The sequence below is a fragment of the Salmo trutta genome, chromosome 16 (assembly GCF_901001165.1).
Source record: "Salmo trutta chromosome 16, fSalTru1.1, whole genome shotgun sequence".
In the NCBI taxonomy this organism is placed as follows: domain Eukaryota; kingdom Metazoa; phylum Chordata; class Actinopteri; order Salmoniformes; family Salmonidae; genus Salmo; species Salmo trutta.
In genome coordinates this window covers 44,693,392-44,711,547 of record NC_042972.1, presented here as the reverse complement: position 1 = coordinate 44,711,547, position 18,156 = coordinate 44,693,392, and the positions used below count along the sequence as shown (strand labels likewise).

Genomic DNA, 18,156 nt, shown 5'->3' with positions numbered 1-18,156 from the left:
AACAAACTTAATGATGGTTTTGGTGATGGGCTTGGCCATGCAGTCATGGGTGAACAGGGAGTACAGAAAGGGACTAAGCACGCACCCCAGAGGGGCCCCAGTGTTGAGGGTCAGCGTGGCAGATGTGTTGTTACCTACCCTTACCACCTGGGGACGGCCCGTCAGGAAGTCCAGGATCCAGTTGCAAAGGGAGGTGTTTAGTCCCAGGGTCCTTAGCTTACTGATGCGCTCTGTGGGCACTATGGTGTTGAACGCTGAGCTGTAGTCGATGAACAGCATTCTTACATAGGTGTTCCTTTTGTCCAAGTGGGAAAGGGCAGTGTGGAGTGCGATTGAGATTGCGTCATCTGTGGATCTGTTGTGGCGGTATGCGAATTGGAGTGGGTCTAGTGTTTCTGGCATGATGGTCATGTGAGTAGGTGTGTCCAAACTTTTGACTGGTACTGTATATACCCTTTTTTGAACACCTACTCATTTTTTTTTTACTATTTTTTACATTGTAGAATAATAGTGAAGACATCAAAACTATGAAATAACACATATGGAATCATGTAGTAACCAAAAAAAGTGTTAAACAAATCAAAATATATTTTACATTTGAGATTCTTCAAATAGCCACCCATTGCCTTGATCTGTCAGGATCTCTCAGGGTAAACCTACCCTGGAGAGCATCTGTAGCAGCTCCCTGGCGATGCTCTTGGTGTAATCACTATGCAGAGGAATAGCCTTGGGATACCTGGTGGCATAATCCACTACGACCAGTATATGTTGAAAACCTTTTGCAAACCGTGGTAATGATCCAATAAATCCATAGCAATTATATCGAATGGTTTGTCTATCACTTGCAACGGGATTAAGGGATTTTGTAAATCAGGAAGGGGTGAGGTTCTCTGACAGTCAGGACACCCCTGGCAATACCGTATCACATCCACATACACCCCCGGCCAAAAGAAGCGTTGTAACACCCATTTTTATTTTTTTTCTCTCCGTAAATGTCCTTCCAACAAGTGGCTATGGGCCAGGTTCAGTACTGTCTGCCGAAACGGGGTTGGAGCCAACAGCTGCTCCACTGTGAAGTCATTGGACTTCGTGACCTGGTATAAGAGATTTTTTCCATGAGGAACATGGGGAAAGGTGAGTACATTAGCAGGATTTGCAGGTATGCCATCTATTATCTTGACATTCTGTTTGGCGTTCTGTAGTGTGGTGCCTTCCAGCTGAGCAGTACCAAACCTTCCCCTTTACTGTGTTAACACAGGGGGAAAAATCTCATTGGCATTAGATTTTCCAGGCCCTTCGCTCTGCGCTTCCTGTTCCTCCTCTTCCACTATTTCTGGCCCATTTATCCCCACTGGGTATCCTGCCTCTTTGTCATTTCCTTCCCCTTCTTCTCCCAGGATAACTTTTCTATTTTTAATTTTTTTATTTCACCTTTATTTAACCAGGTAAGCTAGTTGAGAACAAGTTCTCATTTACAACTGCGACCTGGCCAAGATAAAGCAAAGCAGCGCGACACAAACAACAACACAGAGTTACACATGGAATAAACAAGAGTACAGTCAATAACACAATATAAAAAAAGAAAGTCTATATACAGTGTGTGCAAATGGTGTGAGGAGGTAAGGTAAAATAGGCCATAGTAGCGAAGTAAATACAATTTAGCAAATTAACACGAGTGATTGATGAGCAGATGGTGATGTGCAAGTAGAAATACTGGTGTGCAAAAGAGCAGAAAAGTAAATAAAAGCAAAATGGGGATAAGGTAGGTAGATTGGGTGGGTGGGCTATTTACAGATGGGCTATGTACAGCTGCAGCGATCGGTTAGCTGATGTTTAAAGTTAGTGAGGGAAATATAAGTCTCCAGCTTCAGCAATTTTTGCAATTCGTTCCAGTCATTGGCAGCAGAGAACTGAAAGGAAAGGCGGCCAAAGGTGGTGTTGGCTTTGGGGATAACCAGTGAAATATACCTGCTGGAGCGTGTGCTATGGGTGGGTGTTGTTATCGTGACCAGTGAGCTGAGATAAGGTGGAGCTTTACCTAGCATAGACTTATAGATGACCTGGAGCCAGTGGGTCTGGCGATGAATATGTAGCGAGGGCCAGCCGACGAGAGCATACAGGTCGCAGTGGTAGGTGGTATAAGGGGCTTTGGTAACAAAACGGATGGCACTGTGATAGACTGCATCCAGTTTGCTGAGTAGAGTATTGGAAGATGTTTTGTAAATGACATCGCCAAAGTCGAGGATCGGTAGGATAGTCAGTTTTACGAGGGTATGTTTGGTGGCGTGAGTGAAGGAGGCTTTGTTGCTAAATAGGAAGCCGATTCTAGATTTAATTTTGGATTGGAGATGTTTAATATGAGTCTGGAAGGAGAGTTTACAGTCTAACCAGACACCTAGGTATTTGTAGTTGTCCACATATTCTAAGTCAGAACCGTCCAGAGTAGTGATGCTAGTCGGGTGGGCGGGTGTATAGAGCGAACGGTTGAAAAGCATGCATTTGGTTTTACTAGCGTTTAAGAGCAGTTGGAGGCCACGGAAGGAGTGTTGTATGGCATTGAAGCTCGTTTGGAGGTTGGTTAACACAGTGTCCAAAGAAGGGCCAGATGTATACAGAATGGTGTCGTCTGCGTAGAGGTGGATCAGGGAATCACCCGCAGCAAGAGCGACATTGTTGATATATACAGAGAAAATAATCGGCCCGAGAATTGAACCCTGTGGTACCCCCATAGAGACAGCCAGAGGTCCGGACAACAGGCCCTCTCTTTTATCGATGGCGGTTATGATATCGTTTAGTACTTTGAGCGTGGCTGAGGTGCACCCGTGACCAGCTCGAAAACCAGATTGCACAGCGGAGAAGGTACGGTGGGATTCAAAATGGTCAGTGATCTGTTTATTAACTTGGCTTTCGAAGCCTTTAGAAAGGAAACTTAGGATGGATATAGGTCTATAACAGTTTGGGTCTAGAGTGTCACCCCCTTTGAAGAGGGGGATGACCGCGGCAGCTTTCCAATCTTTAGGGATCTCGGACGATACGAAAGAGAGGTTGAACAGCCTGGTAATAGGGGTTGCAACAATGGTGGTGGATAATTTGAGAAAGAGAGGGTCCAGATTGTCTAGCCCAGCTGATTTGTACGGGTCCAGCTTTTGCAGCTCTTTCAGAACATCTGCATTTGGGTGAAGGAGAAGCTGGAGAGGCCTGGACAAATAGCTGCAGGGGGTGCAGAGCTGTTGGCCAGGGTTGGGGTAGCCAGGAGGAAAGCATGGCCAGCCATAGAGAAATGCTTATTGAAATTCTCAATTATCGTGGATTTATCGGTGGTGACAGTGTTACCTAGCCTCAGTACAGTGAGCAGCTGGGAGGAGGTGCTCTTATTCCCCATGGGCTTTACAGTGTCCCAAAACTTTTTGGAGTTAGAGCTACAGGATGCAAATTTCTGTTTGAAAAAGCTAGCCTTTGGTTTCCTGACTGACTGCGTGTATTGGTTCCTGACTTCCTTGAAAGTTGCATATCGCGGGGACTATTCGATTCTAGTGCAGTCCGCCACAGGATGTTTTTATGCTGTTCGAGGGCAGTCATGTCTGGAGTGAACCAAGGGCTATATCGGTTCTTAGATCTACATTTTTTGAAAGGGGCATGCTTATTTAAGATGGTGAGGAAATTACTTTTAAAGAACGACTAGGCATCCTTGACTGATGGGATGAGGTCAATATCCTTCCAAGTCGATTAGAAAGGCCTGCTCGCAGAAGTGTTTTACGGAGCGTTTGACAGTGATGAGGGGTGGTCCTTTGACCATGGACCCATAGCGGATGCAGGCAATGAGGCAGTGATCGCTGAGATCCTGATTGAAAACAGCAGAGGTGTATTTGGAGGGCAAGTTGGTCAGGATAATATCTATGAGGGTGCCCATGTTTACAGATCTAGGGTTGTACCTGGTTGGTTCCTTGATAATTTGTGTGAGATTGAGGGCATCTAGCTTAGATTGTGGGACTGCCGGGGTGTTAAGCATATCCCAGTTGTGCCTCAGGGTTCAATTCTTGGGCCAACTCTTTTCTCTGTATACATCAATGATGTCGCTCTTGCTGCTGGTGAGTCTCTGATCCACCTCTACGCAGACGACACCATTCTGTATACTTCTGGCCCTTCTTTGGACACTGTGTTAACAACCCTCCAGACGAGCTTCAATGCCATTCAACTCTCCTTCCGTGGTCTCCAACTGCTCCTAAACACAAGTAAAACTAAATGCATGCTCTTCAACCGATCGCTGCCTGCACCTGCCCGCCCATCCAGCATAACTTCTCTGGACGGTTCTAACTTAGAATTTGTGGACAACTACAAATACCTAGGTGTCTGGTTAGACTGTAAACTCTCCTTCCAGACTCACATCAATCATCTCCAATCCAAAGTGAAATCTAGAATTGGCTTCCTTTTTCGCAACAAAGCATCCTTCACTCATGCTGCCAAACATACCCTCGTAAAACTGACCATCCTACCAATCCTCGACTTCGGCGATGTCATTTACAAAATAGCCTCCAATACCCTACTCAACAAGCTGGATGCAGTCTATCACAGTGCCATCCGTTTTGTCACCAAAGCCCCATATACAACCCACCACTGCGACCTGTATGCTCTCGTTGGCTGGCCTTCACTTCATAATCGTCGCCAAACACATTGGCTCCAGGTCATCTACAAGACCCTGCTAGGTAAAGTCCCCCCTTATCTCCGCTCACTGGTCACCATAGCAGCACCCACCTGTAGCACGCGCTCCAGCAGGTATATCTCTCTGGTCACCCCTAAAGCCAACTCCTCCTTTGGTCGTCTCTCCTTCCAGTTCTCAGCTGCCAATGACTGGAACGAACTACAAAAATCTCTAAAACTGGAAACACTTATCTCCCTCACTAGCTTTAAGCACCAGCTGTCAGAGCAGCTCACAGATCTCTGCACCTGTACATAGCCCATCTTTAATTGAGCCCAAACTACTACCTTTTCCCCTACTGTATTTATTTATTTTATTTATTTTGCTCCTTTGCACCATATTATTTATATTTTAACTTTCTTCAAACTACAAATCTACCATTCCAGTGTTTTTCTTGCCATACTTTATTTACTTTGCCACCATGGCATTTTTTTGCCTTTACCTCCATTATCTCACATCATTTGCTCACATTGTATATAGTCTTATTTTTTTCTACTGCATCATTGATTGTATGTTGTTTTACTCCATGTGTAACTCTGTGTTTTTGTATGTTGTCGAACTGCTTTGCTTTATCTTGGCCAGGTCGCAATTGTAAATGAGAACTTGTTCTCAACTTGCCTACCTGGTTAAATAAAGGTGAAATAAATAAATAAATAAAACACTTGTGTGTACAAGGTAGTTGTTGTGGAATTGGTAGATTACTTGTTAGATATTACTGCATGGTCGGAACTAGAAGCACAAGCATTTCGCTACAGTTGCATTAACACCTGCTAACCATGTGTATGTGACAAAATAAATTGGATTTTGATTCAAATCCCGGTCTGCTTGGTCTGTTTCGCAAGCATTCGCGGAAGTCTCGCGATATTGCGCCAGTGTTTCGATTTACGTTGAGTATAGAAGCTAGTGACAGGAAGAAACGAAAGTGAAAATGTGAACATATTATTCGAACCCGAATGCAAGATATCGTGGTGGCTCTGGTCATTTAGTTAATCATAAAATTAATATTTGTTACCTTGGAACATTTTGTATAGGCTACAGCGTAGTCCTACATCATTATCTTGTGCGCCGCTCCGGAGTTAGTGGGCTTCTAACGATAATAGGAACAGGTCTGCGAGCAGCGCTAAAATTGTCAGCTAAACTGAGACGACACACGTCTAGGATGTTTCCCGGGATTGAATGTCTTAGGCACAAACGCACTTTATTACTTTTTCCAGTTCTCGCCTACATGGGCTTACACTGGAGGTCGTTCATACCAAATTGTTGGCCTTGGCTGGAACGCATCTGGAGATTTATCATGCCAAGTTATCCTAATCCGAATTCCCTTCCCAGAGAAGAAGTGGAGAGTCAAGAGTCTCTAGGAAGTGTAGTAGTGGAGCCTTCTGATTCCCTTCCCAGAGAAGAAGTGGAGAGTCAAGAGTCTCTAGGAAGTGTAGTAGTGGAGCCTTCTGATTCCCTTCCCAGAGAAGAAGTGGAGAGTCAAGAGTCTCTAGGAAGTGTAGTAGTGGAGCCTTCTGATTCCCTTCCCAGAGATGAAGTGGAGAGTCAAGAGTCTCTAGGAAGTGTAGTAGTGGAGCCTTCTGATTCCCTTCCCAGAGAAGAAGTGGAGAGTCAAGAGTCTCTAGGAAGTGTAGTAGTGGAACCTGAATCCATTCCCAGTGGAAAAGTGGAGGTTCCGGTTCTCAGGTCATTTGATATTGAAGACACCGATGAATACTACTGCATGTACGACTCGACATGGGAGGATCATCCAAGCGAAGAAACAAGTGAAAGAAGGACCAAACATGTACGTATGCCGGCCCTTGGGCCCTGATAATGTTTTTGGTGAGGTCTCTCAGCAGATGAGTTTCAGAATACTGTAGCCCATCATCAAACGTCTCTTATTGGCACCATAAAATACAACTGACATATTTAATTTCCACAAAAAACATTTACATTTAAAACAAAATTCCCCAATCTATAACTCAATCTTTCAGAATTTGGAGATAGATATGTATTATATAAAATGCTTGCTTCAATGGCTCATACATGTACTCTCTCATACAGCGCCTTCAGAAAGTATTCACACCCCTTAACTTTTTCCACATTTTGTTGCGTTACAGCCTGAAGTTAAAATAGATTACATTTAGATTTTGTCACTGGCCTACACACAATACCCCATAATGTCAAAGTGGAATTATGTTTTTAGACATTTTTACAAATGAATTAAAAATGAAAAGCTGATATCTCTTGTGTCAATAAGTATTTAATCCCTTTGTTATACCAAGCCTAAATAAGTTCAGGAGTCAACATTTGCTTAACAAGTCACATAAGATGCATGGACTCATTATGTGTGCAATAATAGTGTTTAACAGGATTTTTTAATGACAAGTTAATCTCTGTACCCCACACATACAATTATCTGTAATGTCCCTCAGTCGAGCAGTGGATTTCAAACACAGATTGGATCACAACAACCAGGGAGGTTTTCCAATGCCTTTCAAAGAGGTGCACATATTGGTAGATGGGTAAACAAAAAAAAGAAGCAGACATTGAATATCGCTTTGAGCATGGTGAAGTTATTAGTTACACGTTGGATGGTGTATCAATACACCCAGCCACTACAAAGACACAGGCATCATTCCTAACTCAGTTTCCGGAGAGGAAGAAAACTGCTCACACTGAGGCCAATGGTGACTTTAAAACAGTTAGAGTTTAATGGTTGTGATAGGAGAAAACTGAGGGTGGATCAACAACATTGTAGTTTCTCCAAAAAATGAAAGTAAATGACAGAGTGAAAAGAAGGAAGCTTGTACATAATACAAATATTACAAAATATGCACCATTTTACTAAAGTAAAACTGAAAAAAAATGTGCCAGAGAAATGAACTTTAAGTTCTGAATACAAAGCTTTATGTTTGAGGCAAATCCAACACAACACATCACTGAGTACCACTCTTCATATTTTCAACCATGGTGGTGGCTGCATCATGTTATGGGTATGCTTGTCATTGGCTAGGACTAGGGAGTTTTAGGATGAAAAGAAACGGAATAGAGCTAAGCACAGACAAAATCCTAGAGGAAAAGTCTGCTTTCCAACAGAAACTGGGAGACAAATTAATCTTTCAGCAGGACAATAACCTAAAACACAAGGCCAAATATACTGGAAATGCTTACCAAGATGACATTGAAGGTTTCTGAGTGGCCTAGTTACAGTTGTGCATTAAATTGTCTTCAAAATCAATGGCAAGACTTAAAAATGGCTGTCTAGCAATGATCAACATGACAGGGCTTGAATAATTATTTTCAAGAATAATGTGCAACATTTTTGGGGTAACTTAGAAATGTCCTTGTTTTTTTAAAGAAAAGCTATTTTTTTGTCCATTAAAATAACATAAAATTAATCAGAAATACAGTGTAGACATTGTTAATGTTGTAAATGACTATTGTAGCTGGAAACGGCAGATTTTTAATGGAATATCTACATAGGTGTACCCATTATCAGCAACCATCACTTCTGTGTTCCAATGGCCAGTTGTGTTAGCTAATCCAAGTTTATCATTTTGGAAGGCTAAGTGATCATTTGAAAACCATTTTGCAATTATGTTAGCACAGCTGAAAACTGTTGTCCTGATTAAAGAAGCAATAAAACAGGCCTTCTTTAGACTAGTTGCGTATCTGGAGCATCAGCATTTGTGGGTTCGATTACAGACTCAAAATGGCCAGAAACAAATAACTTTCTTCTGAAACTCATCAGTCTATTCTTGTTCTGAGAAATGAAGGCTATTCCATGCGAGAAATTGCCAAGAAACTGAAGATCCCGTACAACGCTGTGAACTACTACCTTCACAGAACAGCGCAAACTGGCTCTAACCAGAATAGAAAGAGGAGTGGGAGGTCCTGGTGCACAACTGAGCAAGAGGACAAGTACATTAGAGTGTCTAGTTTGAGAAACAGACACCTCACAAGTCCTAAACTGGCAGCTTCATTAAATAGTACCCGCAAGTCACCAGTCTCAACATCAAGTGAAGAGCCGACTCCGGGATGCTGGCCTTCTAGGCAGAGTTCCTCTGTCCAGGGTCTGTGTTCTTTTGCCCATCTTCATCTTTTCTTTTTATTGGCCATTCTAAGATATGGCTTTTTCTTTGCAACTCTACCTAGAAGGCCAGCATCCCGGATTCACTTTTGACGTTGAGACTGTGGTTTTGCGGGTACTATTTAATGCCAGTTGAGGATTTGTGAGGCGTCTGTTCACCATGCAAAGCTTTAGTCAAGGGTTTAAGACTTCTGATGTTTTTATTACGTCTGTCTATGTGATCTAATAACTTCCAGACACATAAAATGGATATGACTAATAAAGTGTGCTAGGCCCGTCAGTAGCCAAGTAGAATACAAGCCGGCCTTTGCAGCTAGTAAAAGTTTCCCTCCAAGTTGGTTTTACTTTATATAGCTCAGACACGTGGGCGTATCAGTATTGTTCAGGTCAGGTGTTTCCAGTATCTGCCATTTTGTGAACTCATGGAGTGAATGTGTTTTCAGTCAAACAAGTTTAACAGATTCAGAAGTGCAGCAAGGGATATGCAGAAGTACAGGCATGATTATCCAGTAAGTCATTATTCTCTTCACACAATCTTACACACTTTATGCTATAAAATATATCCACCCCAATTATAGTATGTTACTGCTGCTGACTATCAATCAGTCAATAGTTTGTACATAGTCTTTAGACCTTTGTTCTTGTTTCCACAGGGGCAAGGATCAAACTTGTACTTTGGCGGGCAACAACAAGTAAGCAAGTCCTCATCTCTTTATGTGGTACATGGAAAAGCGGGACGATTTGAGTCAATAATTTTACTGGCCAATTCCTCTGTGATTATTGTACTGTTTCAATACAGCTCTCTGAATTATCCTCATTTCTGAATTTGCATGACTTTCCCCCCCAGGATGATATGCCTAATTTACAGTTCTACCGTGGACAAATACCCTCCTCCCCCGATGGTAATCTATTTACTGTTTCTTTCAGCGCAGTTTCCATTTGACAAGACTTGGACATGTTTAACTGTAAACTTTGCTCTGATTAGGTGTCTTCATTGAGGACTTTCACAATAAATGGCACAGGAAATATTCAAAACTGGAAGAAGTTCACTCATACATCCAATGGTCAGTTTCCTTTACATTTTTAAGTTAAATTGTTTAAAATATTTGTTTAATACACAAACATTTTATTTAGGTTGTTCCCACTTCAAGAACCAGGAATGAATTATCATGCCAAGGAACTCACCAAGAAGGAAATTGAGGTACTTCTAGTAGTTTCTTTGAGCAAGGAAAGTGTTCTCTGCATACTGCATTTACATATGTCATACATTATCTATTGACTGGGGGCTTGGGAAACAAATGAAAATATGTGTTCATAATCATTCTGAATGACAATCCGCTTCCTCCTCAGGCTTTCCTTGAAGATGGCACAGCAAAGCAGAGGCTGGTCACGTCCTACAAGCTCATGCTGGACTTCTACGGCATAGAGCTGTCAAATGACATAACAGGGGAAGTGAAACTTGCGAATAACTGGCAGGAGAGATTTGACAACCTGGAAAGGTTAGAAATTTCTTCATTTGATCATTTAACTGTTATTATTTTATAGTGATTGCGATACATAATAGCTAAGATTTCAGTTTTCAAATTAATTCTGACAATAACAGTGCTTTTGAGGTTAACAGTACCCTTGTATTTTAGTTGTTCTTGTGTTTTTGTTCATGGCAGAAACACACACAACAACCTGCGCATCACCCGCATCCTGAAGTGCCTGGGAACTCTGGGGTTCCCCCACTACCAGGCCCCACTGGTCCGCTTCTTCCTAGAGCAGACTCTTGTCAAAGGCAAGCTGTACAATGTGAAGGAAAGTGCCCTCAACTACTTCATCTTCGCTGTCATTGATAAGCAAGAGCGCAGGAATTTAGTTAAGTATGCCTACGTGCACTATGAGCCCAAACATGAGTTTGTGTGGTGCCCCAAGACAATCCAGAGTATATTTAGGGGAGAGACATTCCCAGATGATAAAAACCCAATTGATCTTAAACAGGATGACATTGACGACAACACTGCCAGTTATCAGTCTGTCTCTCACGATGTTAACAAGAATGAGCCAATGGATATGAGTGGAATGGCAGGTGAGGTTAGTGACTTAATGCGAGTTGGGTCACCAAACGATGCATGGTTGGGACATGTATCCATACCTCATGATAATGTGCCTGATCTGTCAACGAGGTACACTCTGAGAAACAAAGGGACCAGTCAGGGCACAAAGTCTACTGGCGGAAGGAATCAAAACACCAATGGTGATTCATCTCATGAGGATCTACCAATTAGGCAAAACGATATTGCTCAATCCAGTTATGGAGCTTGTGATAGAGGTAGCTCTATAACTACCCCCTACCCTAGTCAGCACCCCACCATCGATTCTCCGAAGCAATCAGATTGTCAACCCAGCAGTGGACATTCAGAGGGAAATACTGACAATCATTCAGAGGGAAATACTAATAATTGGAGAAAAAGAGCTGCAGATAAGACAATAGAGCAGGAACTTCCCAAACGTATCAACGTTTCAGAGGGAATGACTAATGCTGATCATGATGAAAGAAAAAATAAGGGAGCAGATAGTGAACCAATCAATGACGTTTCAGAGGGAATGACTAATGCTGGTCATGATGAAAGAAAAAATAAGGGAGCAGGTAGTGAACCAATCAATGACGTTTCAGAGGGAATGACTAATGCTGGTCATGATGAAAGAAAAAATAAGGGAGCAGGTAGTGAACCAATCAATGACGTTTCAGAGGGAATGACTAATGCTGGTCATGATGAAAGAAAAAATAAGGGAGCAGGTAGTGAACCAATCAATGACGTTTCAGAGGGAATGACTTAACACCAATGGTAATGAGAGTACAGATGAGCAACCAGAGGGGGACAGTGGAGATTTGGAGGGAAACACAGACAGCAAAGATGAAAATTATGGTGATGGGGAGAATAAGGGAGCTGCAAGTAAGCATTTAGTGAGCGAACCATGCAGTGATGTTTCAGAGGACAATATTAGCACATCCCGTGATAGTTAATTGAATAAGAAACCTACCGAAGAGGTACTGCTGAGCCCAGCAAAGGAAAATGAAGATAAGATACCAAAAGGAAATATTCAGTGTTTGAAGTAATAGTGACGATTGATTAGACTATTCAACCATGTCATGCACTAATAAAGGAACATTATGTATGTTATGTATTCTAATCATTTCCATTTATATGAACAAATGTTAGTGAATCAATTTATTACATCTGATTTCTGATCACATGTATAATATATCAGTGTGTTATTATCCACATTTTTCAAACAATACAAATGTTATACTATTGATTATAGTTTTCAAACCAGCAACGATAATGTTAATGGTTTATTTTGTAATAGCATATTTTTTGTTTTGGGAATTTGTTATATGGAGTTTTGGGTAAATGTTCAGCTTTGAATGATTATGCTAGCCTCAGGTTTTTCAAAATACTTTCTACTGCTTATAATATCTTTAGTGCCTAACCATGTGTACCACCAGGGGTGCCTAATGATTTGTATACATTTGATTTTAATAAAAAAAATAGATAAACGGAGTCTATGTGGTGTTTATTACAGTCTCTGAACATTACATTTTTTGGGTTTGAGATGTAATGGAAAGACAGAACCCATTAATGACAAAGATTGCCATAAAGAAGGTTTAATTGACCAAGTTTAAACAAAATTAATGTCAACTGTAATTAGCAATACTATAGATGCATCCATTCAGTGGTAACTGCTGAACATACAAGTACATACTGTCCAATGACTTCAGACTATAGCAATCAATGTTTCCTAAATTCTCACATTATCCATTCCAGATATATGGCTTATAATTTCTCTACTTAGAAAAATGTGATTAAAAACATACCGGTATATACACAAATACATTCATATTTACATTAAAGGTCAGGGAGTTAATCAGTTACTTTCATGTGTTTCTTAGAAAAGGTACTTTGACAGGAGAAAGGTACTTGTATGTAAATGACAGGGTATCATAGTCAGATGAACTTAAATGACCTCAATATTAGTTTCAAATGTGATAACATTCATAAAATATGAAGTGGCAAAAAATGTTCCGACCTTTCAAACTACAAGAGTATTGTACCATGAAATCATTTGTCATGTAGAAACACATTTCCAATGTCTATTTAGATTTAGTTATGGTGCTGAAAGTAAAAGTTACAGGGTGATTGATTTACTACAGTGAAAAGTCCTCAAAAGTAAGACATTACGATGTGTTTTTATCAGTTTCAACCTCTGCAGGTTTATCGCTCTCCTTTGGGACATCAGATTTGTTTGTTTCTTTTTTGTCTTCTCTCTTTTCTTTGCTCTTGCTCCTGTCGCGCCGGTCCCGGTCTTTATCCCTCTCTCTATCTCGGTCTCGTGCTCTGTCTCGGTCGTTGTCTCTCCTGTCAGGCTCTCTTTCCTTGCCTCTGTCTCGGTCTCTGCTCCTGGACCTGTCCCTTCTCCTGTCGCGGTCTCTCTCCCGGTCTCTGATCCTGGGTCTGTCTCGGTCGTAGTCTCTCCTGTCAGGCTCTTTCTCCCTGCCCCTGTCCCTCTCTCGGTCACGGTCTCTCTCCCTGTCCCTTCTCTTGTCCCCCTCCGGAGCCCTGTGTCGGTCCCCCTCCGGCGCCCTGTGTCTGTCCCCCTCCGGAGCCCTGTGCCTGTCCCCCTCCGGAGCCCTGTGCCTGTCCCCCTCCGGCGCCCTGTGCCTGTCCCCCTCCGGCGCCCTGTGCCTGTCCCCCTCCGGCGCCCTGTGCCTGTCCCCCTCCGGCGCCCTGTGTCTGTCCCCCTCCGGCGCCCTGCGTTTGTCACCCTCCGGCGCCCTGCGTTTGTCACCCTCCGGCGCCCTGCGTTTGTCACCCTCTGGTTCCCCATGTCGCTCTCCCTCCCTCCCTCTGCTGCGCTCCCTCTCCCGGCTTCGTTCCCTCTCTCCCCTGTCTCTCTCCCTGCCTCTGTCCCACTCTCTCTCCCGGCTCCAGGGCTTGCTCTGGCCCCTGTCCCATGGCCTGGCTCCATGGGGCCCCTCTCTGTCCCGCTCCCTCCTGCGGTCCTCAGACAGGTCCCTTTGCCTTTCCTCAGACAACCGAGAGGAGCCAGGGATTGGCTCCCGGTCTCTGTGGCCCCCCTCAAACCGACTGGGCCTGTCTCCACCGCAAGGTTCTGAGCCCTCTCTGGTGGAGCTGCTCCTTCTCCTCATATCAGGCGAGTGTCGTCGCCAGTGGTCATCCCTGTGGGACTCTGGGCTGTGACCCCCCATGCGGTTTGGTAGAGGTATGGGGCCCTCTGGTGGGGTCGGGAGCAGAGGCCCACTGTGGCGAACTGGTCTTAAGTCCCCTGGACTGTCAAGGCGATACTGGTCAGGTCCTCCAAAATGCTGTGGTGGGGCCCCACGGTGGTCCTGAGGGGGTCTCTGGTCATCATAAGACACCCTGTGTGGTGGTGGGGAGGGTGCTATAGAGCCCCGAAACTGGTTAGGTGGATGGAAGCGTTGTCCACCCATATCTCCACTAGGAGGCGGGCCTCTCCGCCCCTCATACTGGTTGTGTGGAGGTCCTCTGTAAGAGGGGCCTGGTGGGGGAGCCTGGTTGTCTTTGTACATGTGTGGAGGGGTCTGACCCTGGTGTTGGTCCATGCCCTGCTGGTAGGACCCAACACTGACATTGTTGTACTGATCTACAGGGCCTCTTGGTGGGTCAATCATGTGGGCTTGGGACCCATGATCCCCAAAATGAGAAGGTGGACCTCTGGGCCCAGGGAAATGGGATGGAGGAGGTCCTCTGTTGTCAAAGTGGCCTGGGGGAGGCCCTGTGAAGGGTGGAGGGGGTGCTCTGGGTCCAGGGAAGTTGAATGGAGGAGGGGGTCCACTGATCCTTGGTGGAGCTAAACCGTTTTGCCCGTCAAAATTAGGTCTGGGAAGGCCATGGCCCTCCATGAACTGGCCTGGAGGGGGGCCTTGCTGCCCCATGTGCTGGGGAGGCATGGAGCCCATGGGGGCATTGAACATCTGGGGAGGTGGGGCTCTCGGGCCCATTGGCTGGAATGGAGGGGGCCCCCTGGGTGGCATCATGGTCTGGGGTGGAGGACCAGGGGGGGCCTCATACTGTTGCTGAGAGCCTCCCCATTGGTTCTGATAGGGAGGATAAGCAGCAGGAGGTGGCCCATATTGGGAGTACGGAGGCTGGTTGCTCTCCACTTGCATGGGTGGAGGAACTTGAATGGGTGGAGGAGGTCTCTGCATAGGTAGAGGGCCTGACAAGGAAGGAATACTCTGCATGGGTGGGGGAACTGACATGGGTGGTGGCCCGAGCATTGGGGGTGGACCCTGCATTGGTGGTGGTACAAGCTGGGGTGGGAAGGTGGTTGTTGGGAGAACGTCAGGAGGAGCTCCATAGTCCATGTAGCTTGATGTTCCCATATGTGACATGTGGGAGGTTTGAGTGTCCACCAGGGTGGAGCTATCCTGGGTGACATTCTGAGACAGTACATTCATTGTAGGTGAAGCTAAGGTGTTGTTTGTGGACATGTTGAAGTAGCCAGAGGAGGTAGGCTCTTGACGGTTCTTCTCAAAACTAGAGATCTCACCTGTTTTTAAAATGCTGTCTGCATTTGGCCAAATACTGTATTTGTCCAAGTCACTCTTGCTTGTGTCGACTTCCTCAGATTCAACAGTTTGTTCCTCCATGTAATTGACCTCCGTAGCAGGTTCTACATGCTCACCTAACAGGGGAATGGAAACCTCTGTTGCGTCTGATTCCAGAAAGGGAAGAGAATCTGTTATAACCTCTTCTTGGGGCAGTGGTGTTTCTGGTTCTTGGACATCAGTCTGTGGTGGTGGCGTGGTGTCTTTGGCAGGAGGTATCTCCACTTTTTCTATTGAGTCTGAGGTTAGCCTCCTGGGATCCCTACTCTGTCTTGGGTCCCTTCTCTGGTTAATCAAAGGAGCAGCAGCAGAAGATTTCACTAACTCTTCAACTTTTTTGCCCAGCTGCAGGAGCCGACTGTTGGCCAGTAGGGATGGCTGTGAGATCAAACCGTCTGTGACTGAGAACGAGGCAGCTGATGTCCCTGTGGTCGACTTTTTTTCGTGGACGGATTCCTCCTGCTCCACCAGCTGCTGTTTCTGCTCCTCAATCTGTTTGTTGAGATCCTCCACCATTTTCTGCTGTTTGGTCAGATCCCCGGTGGCCTTGGCTTGACTAGGGACCTCAGTCTTGACCGCCTCAAAAATGGTGTCATCCTCCGGGTCATAAGCCACATCATCCACATCCGTAGCCTCTGGCTGCTTGATGACCTCAGGTTCTTTAACCGACTTCTGGGGTGCTCCATAGCCCATGCCTGGGTCATATTCCTCCTCTGGATCGTATGGTCTGTCATCCTCATCTTCCTCCACCTGCTTCTCCTTAGAAATCTGTCCAAATTGCTGAACAATGGGATCTAGCAGAGTAGCAGGCACGGCTGAGACGTCAACAGCACCATGCTCTGAGGGAGACATGGAGGCCTCAGAGTCTTGCCTCTTGTTCCCAAACAAAGTCTTCAGGATGGTCTGAAGGGGAGTGGCATTGGCAGCAGATGATGCAGCAGAGCTCGAGGCAGGTGACTCTTTGTCTGTAGCAGGGGCTTTGACAGAGGACAGGAAGGACAGCACTGATAAGGCTGCCATGGACGTGGAGGTCTCTGAGGAGCTGAGAGGGGGAGGTGTACCTGGGGGGGTTGTGCTGAAGGGAAGATCCTGGGTGTACCGCAAGGCTTTCTCGGCTTTGACTTCAGCTTTGATGGTGGTGGTTGGTTTTGGAAGGCCAGTATCATCCAGGTCTCTGATTTGGATCTTGGAACGCTTCTCCTCAGTCTCCAAAGAGGCTCCAGCACGCTTCTTGTCCTTCTGGCAGATCACCAAACCAAGCAGGAGGTTAGGGCGCGCTGGCTCAAGTCCTACAAGACAAAGTTAAAACAATTAGTGAAAACTGAATAGAAAGCATTCTAGAACATATCCTTTATCCACTTACATACTTGTATACCTCCGATAGATTCGTCTGCTAAATGACTAAAATGTAAAATTTCCAGAGATACAATTTGTTTGAAGTGAAACTGTGAAATGAGAGCTTGTTTCAAACACCCGATGCTATGGACGACAACAGACAAGAGGATTTCACAGAGACCGGGAATCACACAGATCACAAACCAAAACTTATCACAAAAAGGTCTGTTGATTTAAAGCCTCAAGCTGTGGTCGTCACTTTCCATTTCAAATTGTTCTAACAAAATAAATATGAGCACAAAACACCACCTGTATAATCAGCTTTAGGTATAACCATTAAATTAAAATATTCATGTGTCAAAAGAATACAAACAAGAATTGTAAGCTACAGGCAACCTTTATAAGTGCTGAGTCATCACACTGCTGAGCAGTCTTAAACTACCCACGATTATTTGAGAACTGTGACTGTCTGTGCACTGCATTAGATTACATGTTTCTGTTGTTGATCTAGCATCACACTTTGCAGGTACACAAAAACGCAACTTTCACTAAGCTTCTCATCATGCTAGATTGTCATTAGCATGCATTCTCATGAAGTCACTTGTCAATATTAGTGGACATTTCCATATTCTTTACTATTCTATTTAGAAAGGACAATATGTGTTGTACAGTGCATTCCACTGAACTTATATGCAACGTTTTTAATTATGACACTACTAATCCAACCTCTGCTGACAACTAATTATATGGATGGTTAAGTGTTTGTTTCTTCAATTCAGTAAGTGTTTGAGATCCATAGATTCTTCTCTTGTCCTTCATCTTCTTTAAAACGCCAACATGAGTAGAACCATCTCTGTCCAAGGCTCTCCAAGCTGGACCTCTCATAATAACTTACCATGGCTTTCCAGGCATTGTTTGTGGTATGGGATGGACTAGGTGTAGGTCAGGTGCTGCCCATTCAGTTATGATGTGTGGGTACTGGAGATGCAGGTAGATCCACTAACACAGTACACCAAGTTGCAGTGAAGGGTAATTTAAATGTAACACATTGTGGCAGATGTCATTTTCAGAAACACCATCATTACCCAAACATTTCACACGAGTATCTACAGAATAAAAGCTGAGCCTTAAAAACAACAGGCTGAGACTGACGTCTAAGGCCGCACCAACCTGTGATGCACAACATCCTTTATTTAAGACAGACGTGTGATACAAGGTAATATACACACAGAGTACACACTGGGGGCATAGAAAAGGTACAGAGGGATGTTTATGGAGGAAGGCAACAGCAGAAGTAGATGCTCGTCCCCTACAATATAAATCATAAACCAACTTCATGAAACAAGCTCTCCTTTCACACAGAGGAAAACGAAGTAAATTAACAAAATCCTGAACATAGTGACCACTCTGGACAAA

The 18,156-nt window shown here is 44.3% G+C and overlaps 2 protein-coding genes across 3 annotated transcripts in view; one reads left to right on the top strand and one right to left on the bottom strand.

The window, feature by feature from the left end:
- The first annotated feature begins 5,607 nt into the window (after positions 1–5,607).
- On the top strand, positions 5,608–12,313 carry LOC115150817 (opioid growth factor receptor-like protein 1). 2 transcript variants are annotated; one of them, XM_029694512.1, is made up of 9 exons: positions 5,610–6,054; positions 6,121–6,479; positions 9,212–9,277; positions 9,422–9,460; positions 9,616–9,670; positions 9,754–9,832; positions 9,903–9,969; positions 10,119–10,267; positions 10,433–12,313. In XM_029694512.1, the coding sequence occupies exons 1-9, from the start codon at positions 5,856–5,858 to the stop codon at positions 11,589–11,591; spliced, it is 2,172 nt and encodes a 723-aa protein (XP_029550372.1). In that variant the 5' UTR covers positions 5,610–5,855; the 3' UTR covers positions 11,592–12,313. The 2 variants fall into 2 exon arrangements, with proteins under 2 accessions (XP_029550371.1, XP_029550372.1); XM_029694511.1 differs by having other exon boundaries at positions 5,608–6,479.
- Positions 12,314–12,990: 677 nt separating this feature from the next.
- The window catches only part of LOC115149821 (death-inducer obliterator 1), a 28,689-nt gene continuing 23,523 nt past the window's right edge, over positions 12,991–18,156 (bottom strand). Inside the window, exon 16 of the mRNA XM_029692644.1 lies at positions 12,991–16,694. Coding sequence (XP_029548504.1) covers positions 12,991–16,694 — 3,704 coding nt within the window. The remainder of the gene's footprint in view (positions 16,695–18,156) is intronic.

Excerpts from the sequence above, each read along its gene's own strand:
- LOC115150817 (XM_029694511.1), top strand. The coding sequence starts at position 5,856 with ATGTTTCCCGGGATTGAATGTCTTAGGCACAAACGCACTTTATTACTT. Across the intron at positions 9,671-9,753 it reads AATACCCTCCTCCCCCGATG|GTGTCTTCATTGAGGACTTT; the intron begins GTAATCTATTTA and ends TGCTCTGATTAG. Across the intron at positions 10,268-10,432 it reads AGATTTGACAACCTGGAAAG|AAACACACACAACAACCTGC; the intron begins GTTAGAAATTTC and ends TGTTCATGGCAG.